This window comes from Linepithema humile, chromosome 2 (genome assembly GCF_040581485.1).
Source record: "Linepithema humile isolate Giens D197 chromosome 2, Lhum_UNIL_v1.0, whole genome shotgun sequence".
Classification (NCBI taxonomy): Eukaryota; Metazoa; Arthropoda; class Insecta; order Hymenoptera; family Formicidae; genus Linepithema; species Linepithema humile.
Window position 1 is genome coordinate 21,055,681 of NC_090129.1, and position 16,310 is coordinate 21,071,990.

Consider the following 16,310-nt stretch of genomic DNA (forward strand, 5'->3'; position numbering starts at 1 on the left):
GAAATATTCTTTGATGAATTGTATTTTTTGAGGTAATATGCTGTAGAATATGCTGCGAAGAAGACTGAAAGATCATGAAAGGTGCACCCTTGGACAGTTGATCATTCAAAGTCCCTCATTAAATATTTTTATCGTACCGCATGCGGAGACCACATATACATTTATTATTTTCTCACAAGTTTGATGTAAGAAAAGAAAAAATACATAGGGTCATTTTTCCCCTTCTTGTGCACTGGAAATATAACTGTGTATTGCGCAGTTTAAATATGCAATGATTCGTGCGAAGATAGATATGGCGATGTATGTCCGATCATGATCGCGACTCTTCAGAAAAGTTTCTAAAGTCTAGAGAGTGAAGAGCCGAAACGAGAATAAAGATTGTTAACTGTGTTGTCACCAAAAAGTTGACATTGTTTTGCTTTTTTAATTAAAAGTGGATTTAAGAAAATATTTGTACTGCGGAAATATAATAGAAAACTAATAAGTGTATAGATTTGTATGTGAAAGTGTTAATATTATGTTGTAATATTTTATATTATATTTTCTGAATATATACTGGCAATTTTTTTCTGACTGTGTAAGCGGCATTAATTTTTCATAACAAGTCTTTGTATTTTAAATTATTTAGTTTTTTTCTCCAACTTTTTTACGTACGATTTTTTTCGTACGATAAAAAAAGTATATAAAAAATTATGACATATAAAACGTAAAGGAATTTTATCAAACTTTTATACTTTTTATACAATAAATTTTTAGTATTAATTAAAGGAATTATTGGCATAATATAGCACGTAGTTTCTGAAATGATTATTGAGATTCGTAAAAAATTTATTAAAGTATTTTGATATAAAAAAAAACAACTTACATTTTTATATTTTTTTTTTGTAAATTTGTTATCTTCTTAGAATACATATGCTTTTTAGAAAAAATATGTTGTGTTATTAATATTTATATTTCTACTACTAGTGAAAATGTATTTGCGTTTTGGTACATACTTTATGACTATTGTATAAAAATCTTCAAACGTATTCATTGCATTGCCAGCAATACTGACAAATACGATCCCGAAGCTTTCATGATCTATAATAAAAAGTATATACTCTTTGTATCAGAGAGTATTTTTTAAATTAATTTTTTATTAGAAAGCAAATGTATTTTTATTATATAAATTACAATAAAAAATAACACAAACCAATATAAAATAAATTTATATAGAGAGAAAGAAAATTTGATATATATAGGAAGAGTATCTTGATTTACGCATACAACTACTGTTCGAATTAACTATTTTATGTGCGTATGAATCTTACACTTGTAAAGGATTCTAAAGAGAGATCCATTATTTTTCCAATTGTAAGCGTTAATTGTTTCTGCGCTCTTAATATTACGAATATCAATTTACGACTGTTTTCAGGTTTTAATTTATACCACGCGGAATTGTACGCTGCATTCCCAATGGCCTTGCTCTACAATAAGGTAGAAACAGTTGCAAATCAAAATCGACAATGTTAATTATTATTTTTTAATTTAACAATTTTATAATAATCCATTATTAATTATTGTTACAAATTATTTTGTTTCTTACCTTATTTTTTAGGTATTCTCCTGCGAAGCAGAATATAAACGCTTCTAGATTTGTTACAGTGTAAAATAAAAGAGATCTCACTATCTGTTCCGTCGCGTCGGGATTGCCAATCGCCTGAAATATTAAAGTTTAAATAGTTATTAAACGTATTTACAAAATTGTATACAAATGCTTTTGTCGACTTAACGCGCGTAAAAAATGCGCGAAAAAATAATTAAAATATAATAAAAAACTGTGAATTACGTATGCAAAAATAAAAGCACAGCGGTTAATCTGATAAAATAAAATATTTATGTGATATATATTTTCACTCACGGTTACAATGAGAAAACCCAACGAGCAAATTAACACTGTGTTTGATGTGAATTGCACTAGTGCGATATATGTATACAAATCTTCGATATGTTCTGAAAAACTGATAATTTTTTGATGCTTTTGAATGATCTTATTCGTTGTAATGACAATAGACTCGCGTCTTTCTTCGTTTTCTTTAGGCACAAGTTCATTCAACCAATTACTCAGAATATCCATTTGACCACCTACATGTAAAGTCTAAAAATTACAATTCTATTGTTTATGAAATTTATTAAAAATCCAAACGATGTGTTGCTTACAAAGTACGAAAAAATTATTACAAGACAGCATTACTTGTTTATTATTTTTATAATGATATATTATATTATTTTTATAGCGCTCATAGATTGCAACTTACCAACGCTAGAAGCAGAGAATTTAGCAAGCCGGTCCCACAGCCGGACATGATGAGGTGCACAAATTGCATTGATAAAAACAATCTATATGCTTGTTTTGTGGTTATATCGATAGGAAGTTTCACCTTTAAAAGTAGAGGTAGTTCACCCTCATGATTGGTAACATCGACATCAGCAAAAAGGATGCCAACGCTATATGCAACGATAGTCAACGTGTGAAGAGTGAACATCGCGTTAATGATACGATCTGCTAATTTAGCTTTACATGTTGTTTCATGCATGCTGACATCATTGTCAGCACAATCGTTCCAGTCTTCCGCCATCATGGTCAACAATTTCATAAACTTTCTGCAAATTGTTGGAATTATCGATCATTCTTCCGAAAAAAACAAATTATATTTGTTTGAGCTAATCAATGAACTTTGTCTCTACAGGGTAATTATACTAATTTATTTTAATAATATAATTTATTTGCGATGGAAATGTAATTAATTGTAGCAAGTGTAAACGTTTATTAGCAAAGATAAAAAAGGAAATTTAGTCGATATATATCTATTTTTGAATTTTGTCGCTTGTAACGTAACTCACATGCAGCATTACGTACCTTTCATTCATCCAAAATATAATCAACTTAATCATGAATTTCACCTGTGTTAGGAAGCTACTAAAACAATCCATCAAGTCGAATAGGTCATTAGAGTGCAAATGCATTAAAAGGTACCGGTAATGGCAGAATTCATCTGTCGCTAATGCAATGATCCAATATGCTCTGCAGATTATAACGCACGACGTGCCCGGCCAGACACCACACAAAGTAAGCATTAATTTCAACGTGCGATTAATCGTACTTTTACGCGTCATAATTTCTTATTTTTCTTTGCTTCGGAGGTTTTATGCGGAAAAAAGCATCAAACTATAGCAATAGGACAAACACTTTCAGGAAGATAAAGTATGTTTCAATGTATTTCCCCAATGACAAGCTCGAGACATGTATTCTAGAATAACTGCGTAAAGACTGGGAAGCTCTAAGAGATTATCAAATGGGCGATCCCTATAGTGATCGACCAATGAGAGACCTTCATTAAATATTTTTATGCAACATGCAATCCTCGAGCACGCTTCTCATGGCTAATCACTAGTTGTAAGAAGAGGGAGCGTGTAGGGTCATCTCTCCTTCCCTCGTATGTTCGTGATGCAACCGCGCATTGGCTAGTTTAATATGCAATGATTCGTGCGCGAATGTAAATGCGATGTACGTCCGATGTTCAGTCATACGGCAAGGTACGTCAGGAAAGTTTTGAAGTTTGAACGGGAGAGAAGCCAAAAACGGCAAAGAAATCTAAACGCGGCGTTACGGAAATATAAATTTTTTCGCGACAGTTTATTTGTGCATTTGTGAGAATATTTATGAGAAATTAACAAAGAGTGTAGATTGCATAAGTAAAAGTGAATGCGAAATGATGTAACGTGTGTTAATACGTGCAAAAATATGTTTCAGATATCAGAAAGCTGTTCTAAACAAAATGTCTTTAAATAAAAACCGTGAATGTGTAGTGTTACATCAACAAGACGAATATCACAATTGTTTTTGATATATGAAAATGGGGATAAATTATAATAATTATGAATTAAGTATTATAACGCTACATTATTATTTTATATTAGATAATTCTCAGCATTTTCTAAAAATATATATTTAAAAATATATATATATATTGTGTTTTAATGTTATCTAATTAGTGAAATATGTTCATATATGTTTATCTAATTAGTGAAATTATGTCTACATTTTATTTTCTATATGGATTATTTCATAATTGTTGATAAAAAATGACAAAATGGATACTTGTCATTTGACATTATCGACGTTTATTTCATTGCCAGCAGTACCGACAAGTACGATGCTGAAGCCCTCATAATCTATAATAATGTTACCTTTTGTATTATTGATTGCATTATATTAACATTACTTTTTGCATTATTTATAAAAAATATATGCTTAATGCAATGTCTCAATATCAATATTTTTATGATGAAACGTTTTAAATATTGATTTCAGTAATTAAAACAAATACATGCAGATATGTAACTGTGTATATGTAAAATCTTGATCTAAATAATGTTTTTTTATAAATATTTATATATCTTACACTTGTGAAGGATTCGAAGGAGAGGTCCATCATCTTGCCTGCTGTAAATTTCAATTGCTTCTGCGATCTCAAAATTATAAATAATAAAATATTACTTTCTTTAGTCTTCATGTCGTACCATGCGGAATTGTACGCTGCATTTCCAACTGCTTTGCTCTGCAAAGGAGAAATAATGAAGAGATTTTTAGTATTTCTTTGTGTCATATAATATTTTTAATACTACAAACGCAAAATTATTTACTTATTAGCTGTTATCGTTATCATAATAATTGTCTTTTGTCTCTAACCTTGTTGCTCAGATATTCTCCAGCGAAGCAAAATATAAATGTCTCGAGATTTGTTAGAGCGTAAAATAAGAGAGATCTTCCTATCATTTCAGTGGCATTTGGATTGCCGATTGCCTACGATATTGCAACAGGGACTTGAAGAAAAAATTTATTTACAAAATTATAAATAATAATTATTTCTATTTATGCACGATATATATTAAAAAGTGACAATATTAATGATGATATATCGTATACGTTATGATAACATGCGATTAAAAATACTTGGAAAATTCTTATATCTAATTTTGTCTTCATTTTTCAGATTTTTATAAATTTACGTACGGTTACGATAAGAAATCCTAATGAGCAAATCTGTAGTGTATTCGATGTAAATTGCAGTAAAACGATATATGAATAGAGACTTTCAATATTTTCTGAAAGATTGATAACTCTTTGATGTTTTTGAATAATGTTTGTTATAGAGACGACGAATGATTTATTTTCTTCTTTAATTTTATTAGGCTCCATTTCCGCCAACCAGCAAAGTAGAATATTTACTTGACTACCTAAATGTAGAGTCTAAAAATAAAGATTCTATCAGCTATGACAATGATTAAAATTTATTTAGGATTTATGTATATGTTTCTTAATTAAGAAAAAAGAGATAAAGATATCGTTATCAGAAAATAATTTAATGAAGTATTGAGAGCACATTAAATGCTTTGATATTTAATTTTTTAAACTTGATGCTTGGTGTATGCCCATGTTGGTGTATAATATTTGTTAGAATATTTGTTGGTATATAATATTTGTATAATATTTGTTAGAATACTTATAGGATATTAATTATTTGTTATCTTTGTAATGATATTTTGCTTATGATACTTGCTTATCTGCAGGTTACCAGAGTTAGAAACAGAGCGTTGAATAAACCAGCTCCCCAGCTGCACACCATCACATACACAAATTGTGTAGCTAACACCAGATCGTACTTGCTTCGCGTGTCTATGACGAAAGGATATTCCATTTTCATCATGAGGGGCAGCTCGGTAGTTCGATCGGTGACGTCGACGTCGGCCAGGAGGATGCCAGCAACGTATGCAATAGCGCCGATTGTATGAAGAATAATTAGCCCGTTACAAATACGATTCGAAGCTTTTGTTTTGCGTATTGTTTCGCTCAACGCAACACCCCTATTGCCACATTTAACCCAGTCCTCCGACATCATGGACAAGATTTCGATGAATTTTCTATGAACGATTGAATATTTTGTGTCTTCGAAATATTTCGAAAGAATTTTACAGTGACATATTTTTCTTATGTAATTATTGATGACTTATAAAATTTTTCTTTTTCCAGATTTCAAGGATTGTTCTTTCTTTGTACAAAATAAAAAAGGAAAATTAATATCATTTGTATGTTAAACTGTCACTCACTGCTGTTGTAACGAAAAAACGATGAGCTTCGCGGTCAGTTTGACATGCGCCAGGAAGCTACTCAGACAGTCCATCAAGTTGAAAAGATTGTCCGCGCGAAAATGCGTTACAAAATACCGATAGTGGAAGAATTGACTAATTGCTAGCGTAATTATCCAAAACACTCTGATGACTAGAACGCATGATATACCCGGCCAGACGCCAAACATGGTGAGCATGAGCTCTACCGTGCGATTGATCGTACGTCTGCTAGTCATAATTTCGTATTTTTCTTTGCTTCGGGAGTTTTATGCGGGAAAAAGCATCAAACTATAGCAATAGGACAAACACTTTCAGGAAGATAAAGTATGCTTCAATGTATTTCTCCAATGACAAGCTCGAGACGTGTATTCTAGAATAACTGCGTAAAGACTGGGAGGCCCTAAGAGATTATCAAATGGGCGATCCCTATAGTGATCGACCAATGAGAGACCTTCATTAAATATTTTTATGCAGCATGCAATCCTCGAGCACGCTTCTTATGGCTAATCACTAGTTGTAAGAAGAGGGAGCGTGTAGGGTCATCTCTTCTTCCCTCGTATGTTCGTGATGCAACCGCGCATTGGCTAGTTTAATATGCAATGATTCGTGTGCGAATGTAAATGCGATGTACGTCCGATGTTCAGTCATACGGCAAGGTACGTCAGGAAAGTTTTGAAGTTTGAACGGGAGAGAAGCCAAAAACGGCAAAGAAATCTAAACGCGGCGTTACGGAAATATAAATTTTTTTGCGACAGTTTATTTGTGCATTTGTGAGAATATTTATGAGGAATTAACAAAGAGTGTAGATGGCATAAATAAAAGTGAATGCGAAATGATGTAACGTGTGTTAATACGTGCAAAAATATGTTTCAGATATCAGAAAGCTGTTCTAAACAAAATGTCTTTAAATAAAAACCGTGAATGTGTAGTGTTACATCAACAAGACGAATATCACAATTGTTTTTGATATATGAAAATGGGGATAAATTATAATAATTATGAATTAAGCATTATAATGCTACATTATTATTTTATATTAGATAATTCTCAGCATTTTTTAAAAATATATATTTAAAAATATATATATATTGTGTTTTAATGTTATCTAATTAGTGAAATATGTTCATATATGTTTATCTAATTAGTAAAATTATGTCTACATTTTATTTTCTATATGGATTATTTTATAATTGTTGATAAAAAATGACAAAATGGATACTTGTCATTTGACATTATCGACGTTTATTTCATTGCCAACAGTACCGACAAGTACGATGCTGAAGCCTTCATAATCTATAATAATGTTACTTTTTGTATTATTGATTGCATTATATTAACATTACTTTTTGCATTATTTATAAAAAATATATGCTTAATGCAATGTCTCAATATCAATATTTTTATGATGAAACGTTTTAAATATTGATTTCAGTAATTAAAACAAATACATGCAGATATGTAACTGCGTATATGTAAAATCTTGATCTAAATATCATAATGTTTTTTTATAAATATTTATATATCTTACACTTGTGAAGGATTCGAAGGAGAGGTCCATCATCTTGCCTGCTGTAAATTTCAATTGCTTCTGCGATCTCAAAATTATAAATAATAAAATATTACTTTCTTTAGTCTTCATGTCGTACCATGCGGAATTGTACGCTGCATTTCCAATTGCTTTGCTCTGCAAAGGAGAAATAATGAAGAGATTTTTAGTATTTCTTTGTGTCATATAATATTTTTAATACTACAAACGCAAAATTATTTACTTATTAGCTGTTATCGTTATCATAATAATTGTCTTGTGTCGCTAACCTTGTTGCTCAGATATTCTCCAGCGAAGCAAAATATAAATGTCTCGAGATTTGTTAGAGTGTAAAATAAGAGAGATCTTCCTATCATTTCAGTGGCATTTGGATTGCCGATTGCCTACGATATTGCAACAGGGACTTGAAGAAAAAATTTATTTACAAAATTATAAATAATAATTATTTCTATTTATGCACGATATGTATTAAAAAGTGACAATATTAATGATGATATATCGTATACGTTATGATAACATGCGATTAAAAATACTTGGAAAATTTTTATATCTAATTTTGTCTTTATTTTGCAGATTTTTATAAATTTACGTACGGTTATGATAAGAAATCCTAATGAGCAAATCTGTAGTGTATTCGATGTAAATTGCAGTAAAACGATATATGAATAGAGACTTTCAATATTTTTTGAAAGATTGATAACTCTTTGATGTTTTTGAATAATGTTTGTTATAGAGACGACAAATGATTTATTTTCTTCTTCAATTTTATTAGGCTCCATTTCCGCCAACCAGCAAAGTAGAATGTTTACTTGACTGCCTAAATGTAGAGTCTAAAAATAAAGATTCTATCAGCTATGACATTGATTAAAATTTATTTAAGATTTATGTATATGCTTCTTAATTAAGAAAAAAGAGATAAAGATATCGTTATCAGAAAAAAATTTAATGAAGTATTGAGAGCATATTAAATGCTTTGATATTTAATTTTTTAAATTTGTTGTTGGTGTATAATATTTGTTAGAATATTTGTTGGTGTATAATATTTGTATAATATTTGTATAATATTTGTTAGAATAATTATAGAATATTAATTATTTGTTATCTTTGTAATGATATTTCGCTTATGATACTTGCTTATCTGCAGATTACCAGAGTTAGAAACAGAGCGTTGAATAAACCAGCTTCCCAACTGCACACCATCGCATACACAAATTGTGTAGCTAACACCAGATCGTACTTGCTTCGCGTGTCTATGACGAAGGGATATTCCATTTTCATCACGAGGGGCAGCTCGCTAGTTTGATCGGTGACGTCGACGTCGGCCAAGAGGATGCCAGCAACGTATGCAATAGCGCCGAATGTATGAAGAATAATTAGCCCGTTACAAATACGACTTGAAGCTTTTGTTTTGCGTATTGTTTCGCTCAACGCAACACCCCTATTGCCACATTTAATCCAGTCCTCCGACATCATGGACAAGATTTCGATGAATTTTCTATGAACGATTAAATATTTTGTGTCTTCGAAATATTTCGAAAGAATTTTACAGTGACATATTTTTCTTATGTAATTATTGATGACTTATAAAATTTTTCTTTTTCCAGATTTCAAGGATTGTTCTTTCTTTGTACAAAATAAAAAAGGAAAATTAATATTATTTGTATGTTAAACTGTTACTCACTGCTGTTGTAACGAAAAAACGATGAGCTTGGCGGTCAGTTTGACATGCGCCAGGAAGCTACTCAGACAGTCCAACAAGTTGAAAAGATTGTCCGCGCGAAAATGCGTTACAAAATACCGATAGTGGAAGAATTGACTAATTGCTAGCGTAATTATCCAAAACACTCTGATGACTAGAACGCATGATATACCTGGCCAGACGCCAAACATGGTGAGCATGAGCTCTACCGTGCGATTGATCGTACGTCTGCTAGTCATAATTTCGTTTTTTTTTTTCCTATCGCCTATGCGCTAAACCGGGGAATCAAAACGTGTACGCGGCACAGCAAGCACTCTCGTCAAGGTATGAGAGACATATGCTCTTGCTGAAATTATATTTTCCAACCGCAAGGTATTTGATATGTCTTATGAAAAATTTGCGTGGAGAATAAAAGTTTCTGAGCGATCACCAAGGGTGGGTAGCATTCTAGGAATTGGTCGACAACTGACCAATGGCAAGAGCTCATTAAATATTGTTGCGCATTAAATATTTTTATTCTGCAAACGATAAAGACGGTATCTCTCTTGCAAGGTGAAAAAAAAACAGAGAGCAGGTAGGGTCATCTTGCCCTTTCTCCGATGCTAATGATGCACTCATGAATTTACTGTAAATATGTAATGATCTGTACGAACGCATACGGCGACGTATATGCGGTGGCGATCCGCATCTAGCGATCCTTGAGAAAATTTTAAAATCTAAAGAAAAGGGAGCAAGTAAGAAATGTGCCACGTAATTGCGTGCGAAATTGCGTTATTTAGCTGTTATAAAGTCTCAACTTTTCGCGGAAAACCATTTTCATGAGGAGAGAAAATAAAGCACCCGCCGACGGATTTCTTACAGACTGTGTAGAGATACTGTGCATTCACCGCTTATTTGTCTTAATAATTCAAAGTATTGTATAACTCTGCGTCGTATGTAAGTTATACCAAAATCAAACTTGCGTGCTGAAGTCCCGGTAAAATTGATAATGAAAGGAAAAAGGCACGAAATATTCAATGTGCATGTATATATGATTACTCGTAACGTTTTTCGCGTTGGCTCAGATGGACTAAGGCATGGAATATCGAGGGAAAATAAAATTGCTTTTTCACGTAGACGTTCACATCAGTAAAACGATGGCTGAAGAAAATTGAAAATTCAAATAATAAACCGCAACATAAATGCACAAAACTATAGAAAAATAGTAGATCAAAATTTTTGATTTTAGCGGACTTTAGTGTAAAGTCGCGCAATTATTATACAATATTTCGATAATTATTGCTCGCATAATCGTAACGAATTGCATTTTCACAAGTCAATGCTACGAAGAAACAGCCGTCAATTGACTGTTGACAGAAGGTGGTTCGGAAAGCTCTTGTAGGAAATATAATGAATATGAGGATTCGATATTGAAGAAGTATGTGAGAAAGATTTATATTTATAAAATTTAATAATATTTAAAACATATTTTTTGATTTTTAAAAAATAATAATTGGTATAAAATACTCGAAAAATCTAGTTATTACATGCAAAATAGGTAATGACAATTTCATAATCTTTTTAATTATAATCGTAAACTGTGTTTAGCACATCATAATTATAGTTGTCACTTTCAATTGTCACTCTGAATTATTGGTTGCGAGTGATAATTTTCTTTATGCAGACACGCTTTAATTTACCAAAAACGCAACATGTTCAAAGCAGGATGATAATTAGAGGGTTCGATAATCATTAAATATTCTCATTGCGCCAGGCATAAAATACAATTGCAACCGTGAACTAATTATGGGTTTAAAACACAGGAAAAAGTTTATATCGGGACTTCCTCTCGCTGTGGTTTGCCCTTATTTTCAACGAATAAAGGGAATTTAACATCGATCTGTTATAATTGACATGATGTTTCCAGTTATTGATGTGCACATATGTGCAGAGTTGCACGATTTATTTGAAAAACGGAAATGAGACAAAAATATGATTACAATTATCTTTACTCAATATGTGCAGATTTTCTCGCATTGTTACAATAGTCAAATTTTAACATTTATTAGAAGCAGACGCATTTTTTTCTTCAATACATCGCTAACATGACTGATACGTAAGATGCTGCACCTCTTACAAACTATAACAATATTAAATATTTTTTTTACTAAATTTGTTTAAAGTTATTTAAATTATTTAAAATTACAGATTGTTAAAAAATTATCTATCGTAAAAATTATAATATTAATATTAAACATGGAATCATGAATATCATATTATATATATAACATCTTAAAAAATATATATTTTCAGCAAAATAAAATATTTTTATGGTAAAACTCACACTTGCAAATCGTTCTAAGGAAAGATCCGCGAATTTCCCCACTGTAATCGTCAATTGGTTTTGCGATCTCATTATCAACAACAAAATAATTCGGCTGTCTTGAAATTTGGTTTCGTACCACTGAGAATTGTACGCAGCGTCTCCGATCGTTTTACTCTACGTACCGAAAATTAACAGATTACATTATCTATTTATTATTAATAACTTAATACATAATAATAATAAATAATGCTAACCTTAACGCTTAAGTATTCCCCAGCGAAACAAAACATAAATGCCTCTAAATTTATTACGGCGTAAAATGCAAGAGATTTTATTATAGTTGCAACAGCATTAGGTGTCCCAATTGACTAAAATATAAACATAAAAAACATAAAAAAATATCTTTATAATAATGATTAACAATTAAAGTCGCTAGATAGTGCAATATAAATATTACGGATAAATTTTTTATCTAAATTCTTACTTGAATCAAATTAACTTTTTCATAGTAAAATTTATCACGATTACTTACCGTAACGATTACAAATCCAACACAGCAGATAATCAAAGTATCCGATACGAAGAGCATCAGCGCAATATTGGAATAGATAGTTTCGATGTTTTCTGAAAAATCAATAATTCTTTGATGCTTCTTAATTAGTTTTCTTATCAACGTTAAGCTTGGCTTAAATCCATTTTCTTTCGAATACATTTCTGTCAACCATTTATCAAGAATATTGATTTGCCCAACTAAATGCAGTACCTAAAAGTGCATTTCTATTTATTATGATTTTTTATAATCATAATTATCGATGATATTAATTAAAATCAGTTTGAGAGCGCAATTCTAATAACAAAATACTTCAGAGCAAATTTAACTTACCAAAACAATAAGGAGAGCGTTTAACGTGCTAAGAGCACAGGAAGTGATCAATAAGTAGGAAAATTGCACTATCAACACTAATCCATAAGAAAATTGTGTATCACTATCAAACGGCAAATCCATCTTTAAAATGAACGGTCGCTCGGATACCTTGGTCATTTTGTGGTTATTTGCGCCGAAAACAATCATAATACTGTACAATGTTGCAGTTAACATATGGAAACCGACAATAATGTTGGAGAAATAATGCGACAGAGTGGCTGTGTTTATTGTCACACTGAAATCGGTACTATTCTTTTGCTCCCAATCCGCCGCCATCATCGCTAATATGTTGTTGAACGTTCTATAAAAGCGATTTTTTTTCAAAAATATTGATTTTACAATATTGAATACGTATAGTATATGCGCAGGAATTTGTACAGTAATTATAATTTCATTAATTGATCGAACGAAAGTCTGTACACAAATATTTTCCATAACGTTATTTGCACTACGTGTCTCACCGCTGATTGAGCCAAAAAATAATGAATTTAATAGACAATAGAGTATAAGATAGAGTTGCACCGAAGCCGTCCATCAAGTCGGAAAAATCAACGGCGTACAAATTCGTGACAATATATTGGTATTGAAAAACTTGACCTGCGATAAGCACAAACATCCAAAATAGTCTGCAGAGCAAAACGCACGATGAGTCCGGCCAGATGCCAAAAATGCGAAGCGAAATTTCTAGAGTTCGGCTAATGGTGCTTGTAGGTTCCATACTTTTTTTCACTTTCATCTTTTTATAATTCTTCACTACTTTTTTTATACTATGGAAATACCCGACACTATCAGATCGTACAAAATTAATCGATCATACGATGTGCAAAACAGAACTTTTCTTCAAGAACTGAAAGATCCGGAGAAAAGTTAAATTAAAAGTAAGCATTGATCTATGAGCAGAAATTAATAATTAAACATTTCTATACGCATTCGAATTACTCCCACTATCGTGTCTCTCCGCTATTTGTAGTAAAAAAAAAAAAAAATTGTGCTTCCTAAACTGACAACCGCGCAGACAGTACAGAAGCGAGTAATTTTCTTTAAAAATTCAAGCAAGCGTAGATGCGACACACGAACGCACATTGAATATTAAATTCATCGCGGTGGTCGTAAGAGAAATCTTCGTAGAAATCGCATGTTCAGAGAAAACCACAATGTCTATCACGATCGCCTTTATAACATAGGATCACTCACCATGCAAAATACGGGGAAACAGGAAAAAAAATTTTAAACTCGATATTTCACCCTACTTGTCGTTTCCTTCAGCTCTGTAAAATGTAAGACGCGTTAACGTAGATAAACCCGTCGCAAAAAAAGAAAAAATTTTACCTTCAGATCAAGTTTTCTACTTTCTACCAGTATTTTACACAGATGTGATACTTACACGCTATGAATAAATAATTAAGTCTCTCCTTCCTGAAGTGATGTCTCTTTCTGTTTTCTGCTCCAGTAAACGATTATATTGCTCTTTGGCACTATACATCGTTTCCTAGTTGGAGGAACCAAACGGAGAGTAGGAGGACTTTATTAATCACGATTTAGCAATTGAAACTAGCTGGAAAAAAACGAAGTATTTAATTTTATTAACAATATTACACAATAAATAATATGAGACAAATACTATAGATCGTCATCTGTTTCATTTTAATTTTTGACACTGCGAATTGTTCTTTAATGAAATCGTCAATGTAAATATAAAAAAGAGATTCAACATTATCACTTACATTTATATGTATTTATTGCACACTGCTGTTTCTCATTATGTAAGACATGCGTGTGTTGTCATCAAGATAATACGCCAGAGAGAAGGAGCGTGAGAATGCGCATTAATTTCGTGAGCGCGTTGCGACATGTGGTGGGGGTTATTTTCGCGTAGGCTACGGCTTACATCCCTTTTCTCTCTCACTCTCACACTTTCTCTCTCATCTGCGTGCTTATTGGTACGCACATTATTGTTCCCCCTCTACGCATTCTCCCAAATTGGAATGTGAGCGATCTTGTCTTTACCGTTGCTTTCTTATTACTCGCACGGAATCAGGCCGTACGTGATGTGATAAATCGTTCATATTAGTGCGTTATCTCGTCCAAAATCACTATTCTTGCTCTCCTTGCTGTCTTTCTAGCATAATTCTTCTTCGTAATTACAATCACGATAAATATTAATGTTGTTTCCTATAAATTCTTATGTATTTAGAATTTGCGTTGTTATTTAGTTACCGCGTTTACAATATTTTACTCTGCGGTTTCCTATTCTTTATTCTAACATTTACATATATTCATATTCATGATTTTAACTTCAACTTTTAGTGTATTCATATTATAATATACGAAATAGAAAGTTGTACACACATGTCGCAAATCGCGATTGTATTTTTCGCGTGAGAAACAGCGCTCAAGTAGTGTAAGCGTAGCATAACCGCGACGACTAACATGCAAAAAATTATTCCGTAGCTTCCGATCTCTTTATCTTTTTCGTCGTTACCTGTTTTGAGTGTCGAAAGTTCCGTGCGATAATATTTAAGTTTTTATTTTGTTCTAATGTGACAAATACGTGTCGGGATTTAAAATATCAGGCGAGTTTCATGTCGCAAACGCGTATAAGTGCTTTAAAGGAGCAGATTGCTGAGAGAAGGCTCGAAAGGAGCATCGGGCATTGGCGAAGCAACATTAAGGTGAACAACATTAATCATTTATTTATTATATTATTTGTAAAACGTTATTAAATATTATGTAGATAAAACGTAAAAAACTGGAAATGTCTGTGCTGGAAGTCGAGGTAGGATTCGAAGTAGAAAGAACTAACAAAAAATTGCACGAGTTTGATTTCATTTAACAAACTTTGCGTATTTCGAATTATTGATTTTCCTTTCGAGTTTATTTTTCCTCTCGATGAAAACACATATACACGCGCCAATATGTGACGCACGTGAGGAACGAGAGAGTGATAAATAACATTGTGAGAGTTTCTACTAACTTTAATTTATGCGCAAATTCTCTGCAACTAAATAATAACCAACTTTTAATTCACTAGAAGTACCTACGTACAAAATTGTTTCAGTATATTGCAAGCAGCACCGATATAAGAGATTTAAGGTTTTACAATTTAATAATGTTATTTGTTCGTCATGATATTACACTAAAGTTGTAAATAATAAAATTAATGTCTATATTTAATGTTATCGATTTAAAATATTACGTCGATTTATATATATACTGACCGTTATTATATAAAAGCATAAAAAATGTAAAGTATTGAGCAATGCATATATAAATTAAAAATGTAATGTTGTTAAAATAATATATTTTTATAGAAGAATGTGTGTGTGTGTGCAAGATAAATGCAGTAATCTTACGTCAGTAAATCGTTTTAAAGAACAATAAAGACAAATCCGAGATAGACAAATGGCCGATAGAAGGTATTCATAAAATATTTGCATCTACGTGCAGATAACATGAGAGTTGCCATACTTCTTCCTCGGTGCTTGTAATAAAAAAAATAAAATAAAATTGCAACAAAGGCCACTTGCTCACAAACTGATGGCCACGCAAAGCACTGACCGATTTGCTTTAAAAATGCAAGAAAGCAAGCGTAGATGCAACACGCAAGTTGGATATTAAAATCATCGCGGTACCATAAGAGAAATTTTGATCTTTTATAGAAATC

The 16,310-nt window shown here is 31.8% G+C and overlaps 3 protein-coding genes across 8 annotated transcripts; all 3 read right to left on the reverse strand.

Annotated features, from left to right (window-relative positions):
* Nucleotides 1–18: 18 nt before the first annotated feature.
* On the reverse strand, nt 19–6,568 carry LOC105670802 (uncharacterized). Its single transcript, XM_067349320.1, has 11 exons — nt 6,151–6,568; nt 5,619–5,964; nt 5,057–5,293; nt 4,733–4,846; nt 4,448–4,601; nt 2,900–3,161; nt 2,298–2,643; nt 1,901–2,137; nt 1,586–1,699; nt 1,311–1,466; nt 19–1,080 (listed from the first exon to the last, which is right to left on the reverse strand). Exons 1-11 carry the CDS (start codon nt 6,405–6,407, stop codon nt 1,030–1,032), a joined length of 2,274 nt encoding a protein of 757 aa, XP_067205421.1. The 5' UTR covers nt 6,408–6,568; the 3' UTR covers nt 19–1,029.
* A 444-nt stretch (nt 6,569–7,012) lies between these two features.
* On the reverse strand, nt 7,013–11,247 carry LOC105670804 (odorant receptor 10-like). The gene is made up of 6 exons (XM_067350788.1): nt 9,399–11,247; nt 8,867–9,212; nt 8,311–8,547; nt 7,987–8,100; nt 7,700–7,855; nt 7,013–7,464 (listed from the first exon to the last, which is right to left on the reverse strand). The coding sequence occupies exons 1-6, from the start codon at nt 9,653–9,655 to the stop codon at nt 7,414–7,416; spliced, it is 1,161 nt and encodes a 386-aa protein (XP_067206889.1). The 5' UTR covers nt 9,656–11,247; the 3' UTR covers nt 7,013–7,413.
* A 139-nt stretch (nt 11,248–11,386) lies between these two features.
* Nucleotides 11,387–14,785, reverse strand: LOC105670808 (putative odorant receptor 92a). 6 transcript variants are annotated; one of them, XM_067350779.1, is made up of 9 exons: nt 14,371–14,785; nt 14,031–14,201; nt 13,841–13,914; nt 13,108–13,493; nt 12,605–12,947; nt 12,254–12,484; nt 11,976–12,089; nt 11,740–11,895; nt 11,387–11,535 (listed from the first exon to the last, which is right to left on the reverse strand). In XM_067350779.1, exons 4-9 carry the CDS (start codon nt 13,380–13,382, stop codon nt 11,485–11,487), a joined length of 1,170 nt encoding a protein of 389 aa, XP_067206880.1. In that variant the 5' UTR covers nt 13,383–13,493; nt 13,841–13,914; nt 14,031–14,201; nt 14,371–14,785; the 3' UTR covers nt 11,387–11,484. The 6 variants fall into 6 exon arrangements, with proteins under 6 accessions (XP_067206880.1, XP_067206879.1, XP_067206882.1 ...); XM_067350778.1 differs by having other exon boundaries at nt 14,031–14,785; XM_067350781.1 differs by having other exon boundaries at nt 13,261–13,493; nt 14,031–14,780.
* Between the last annotated feature and the right edge of the window lie 1,525 nt (nt 14,786–16,310).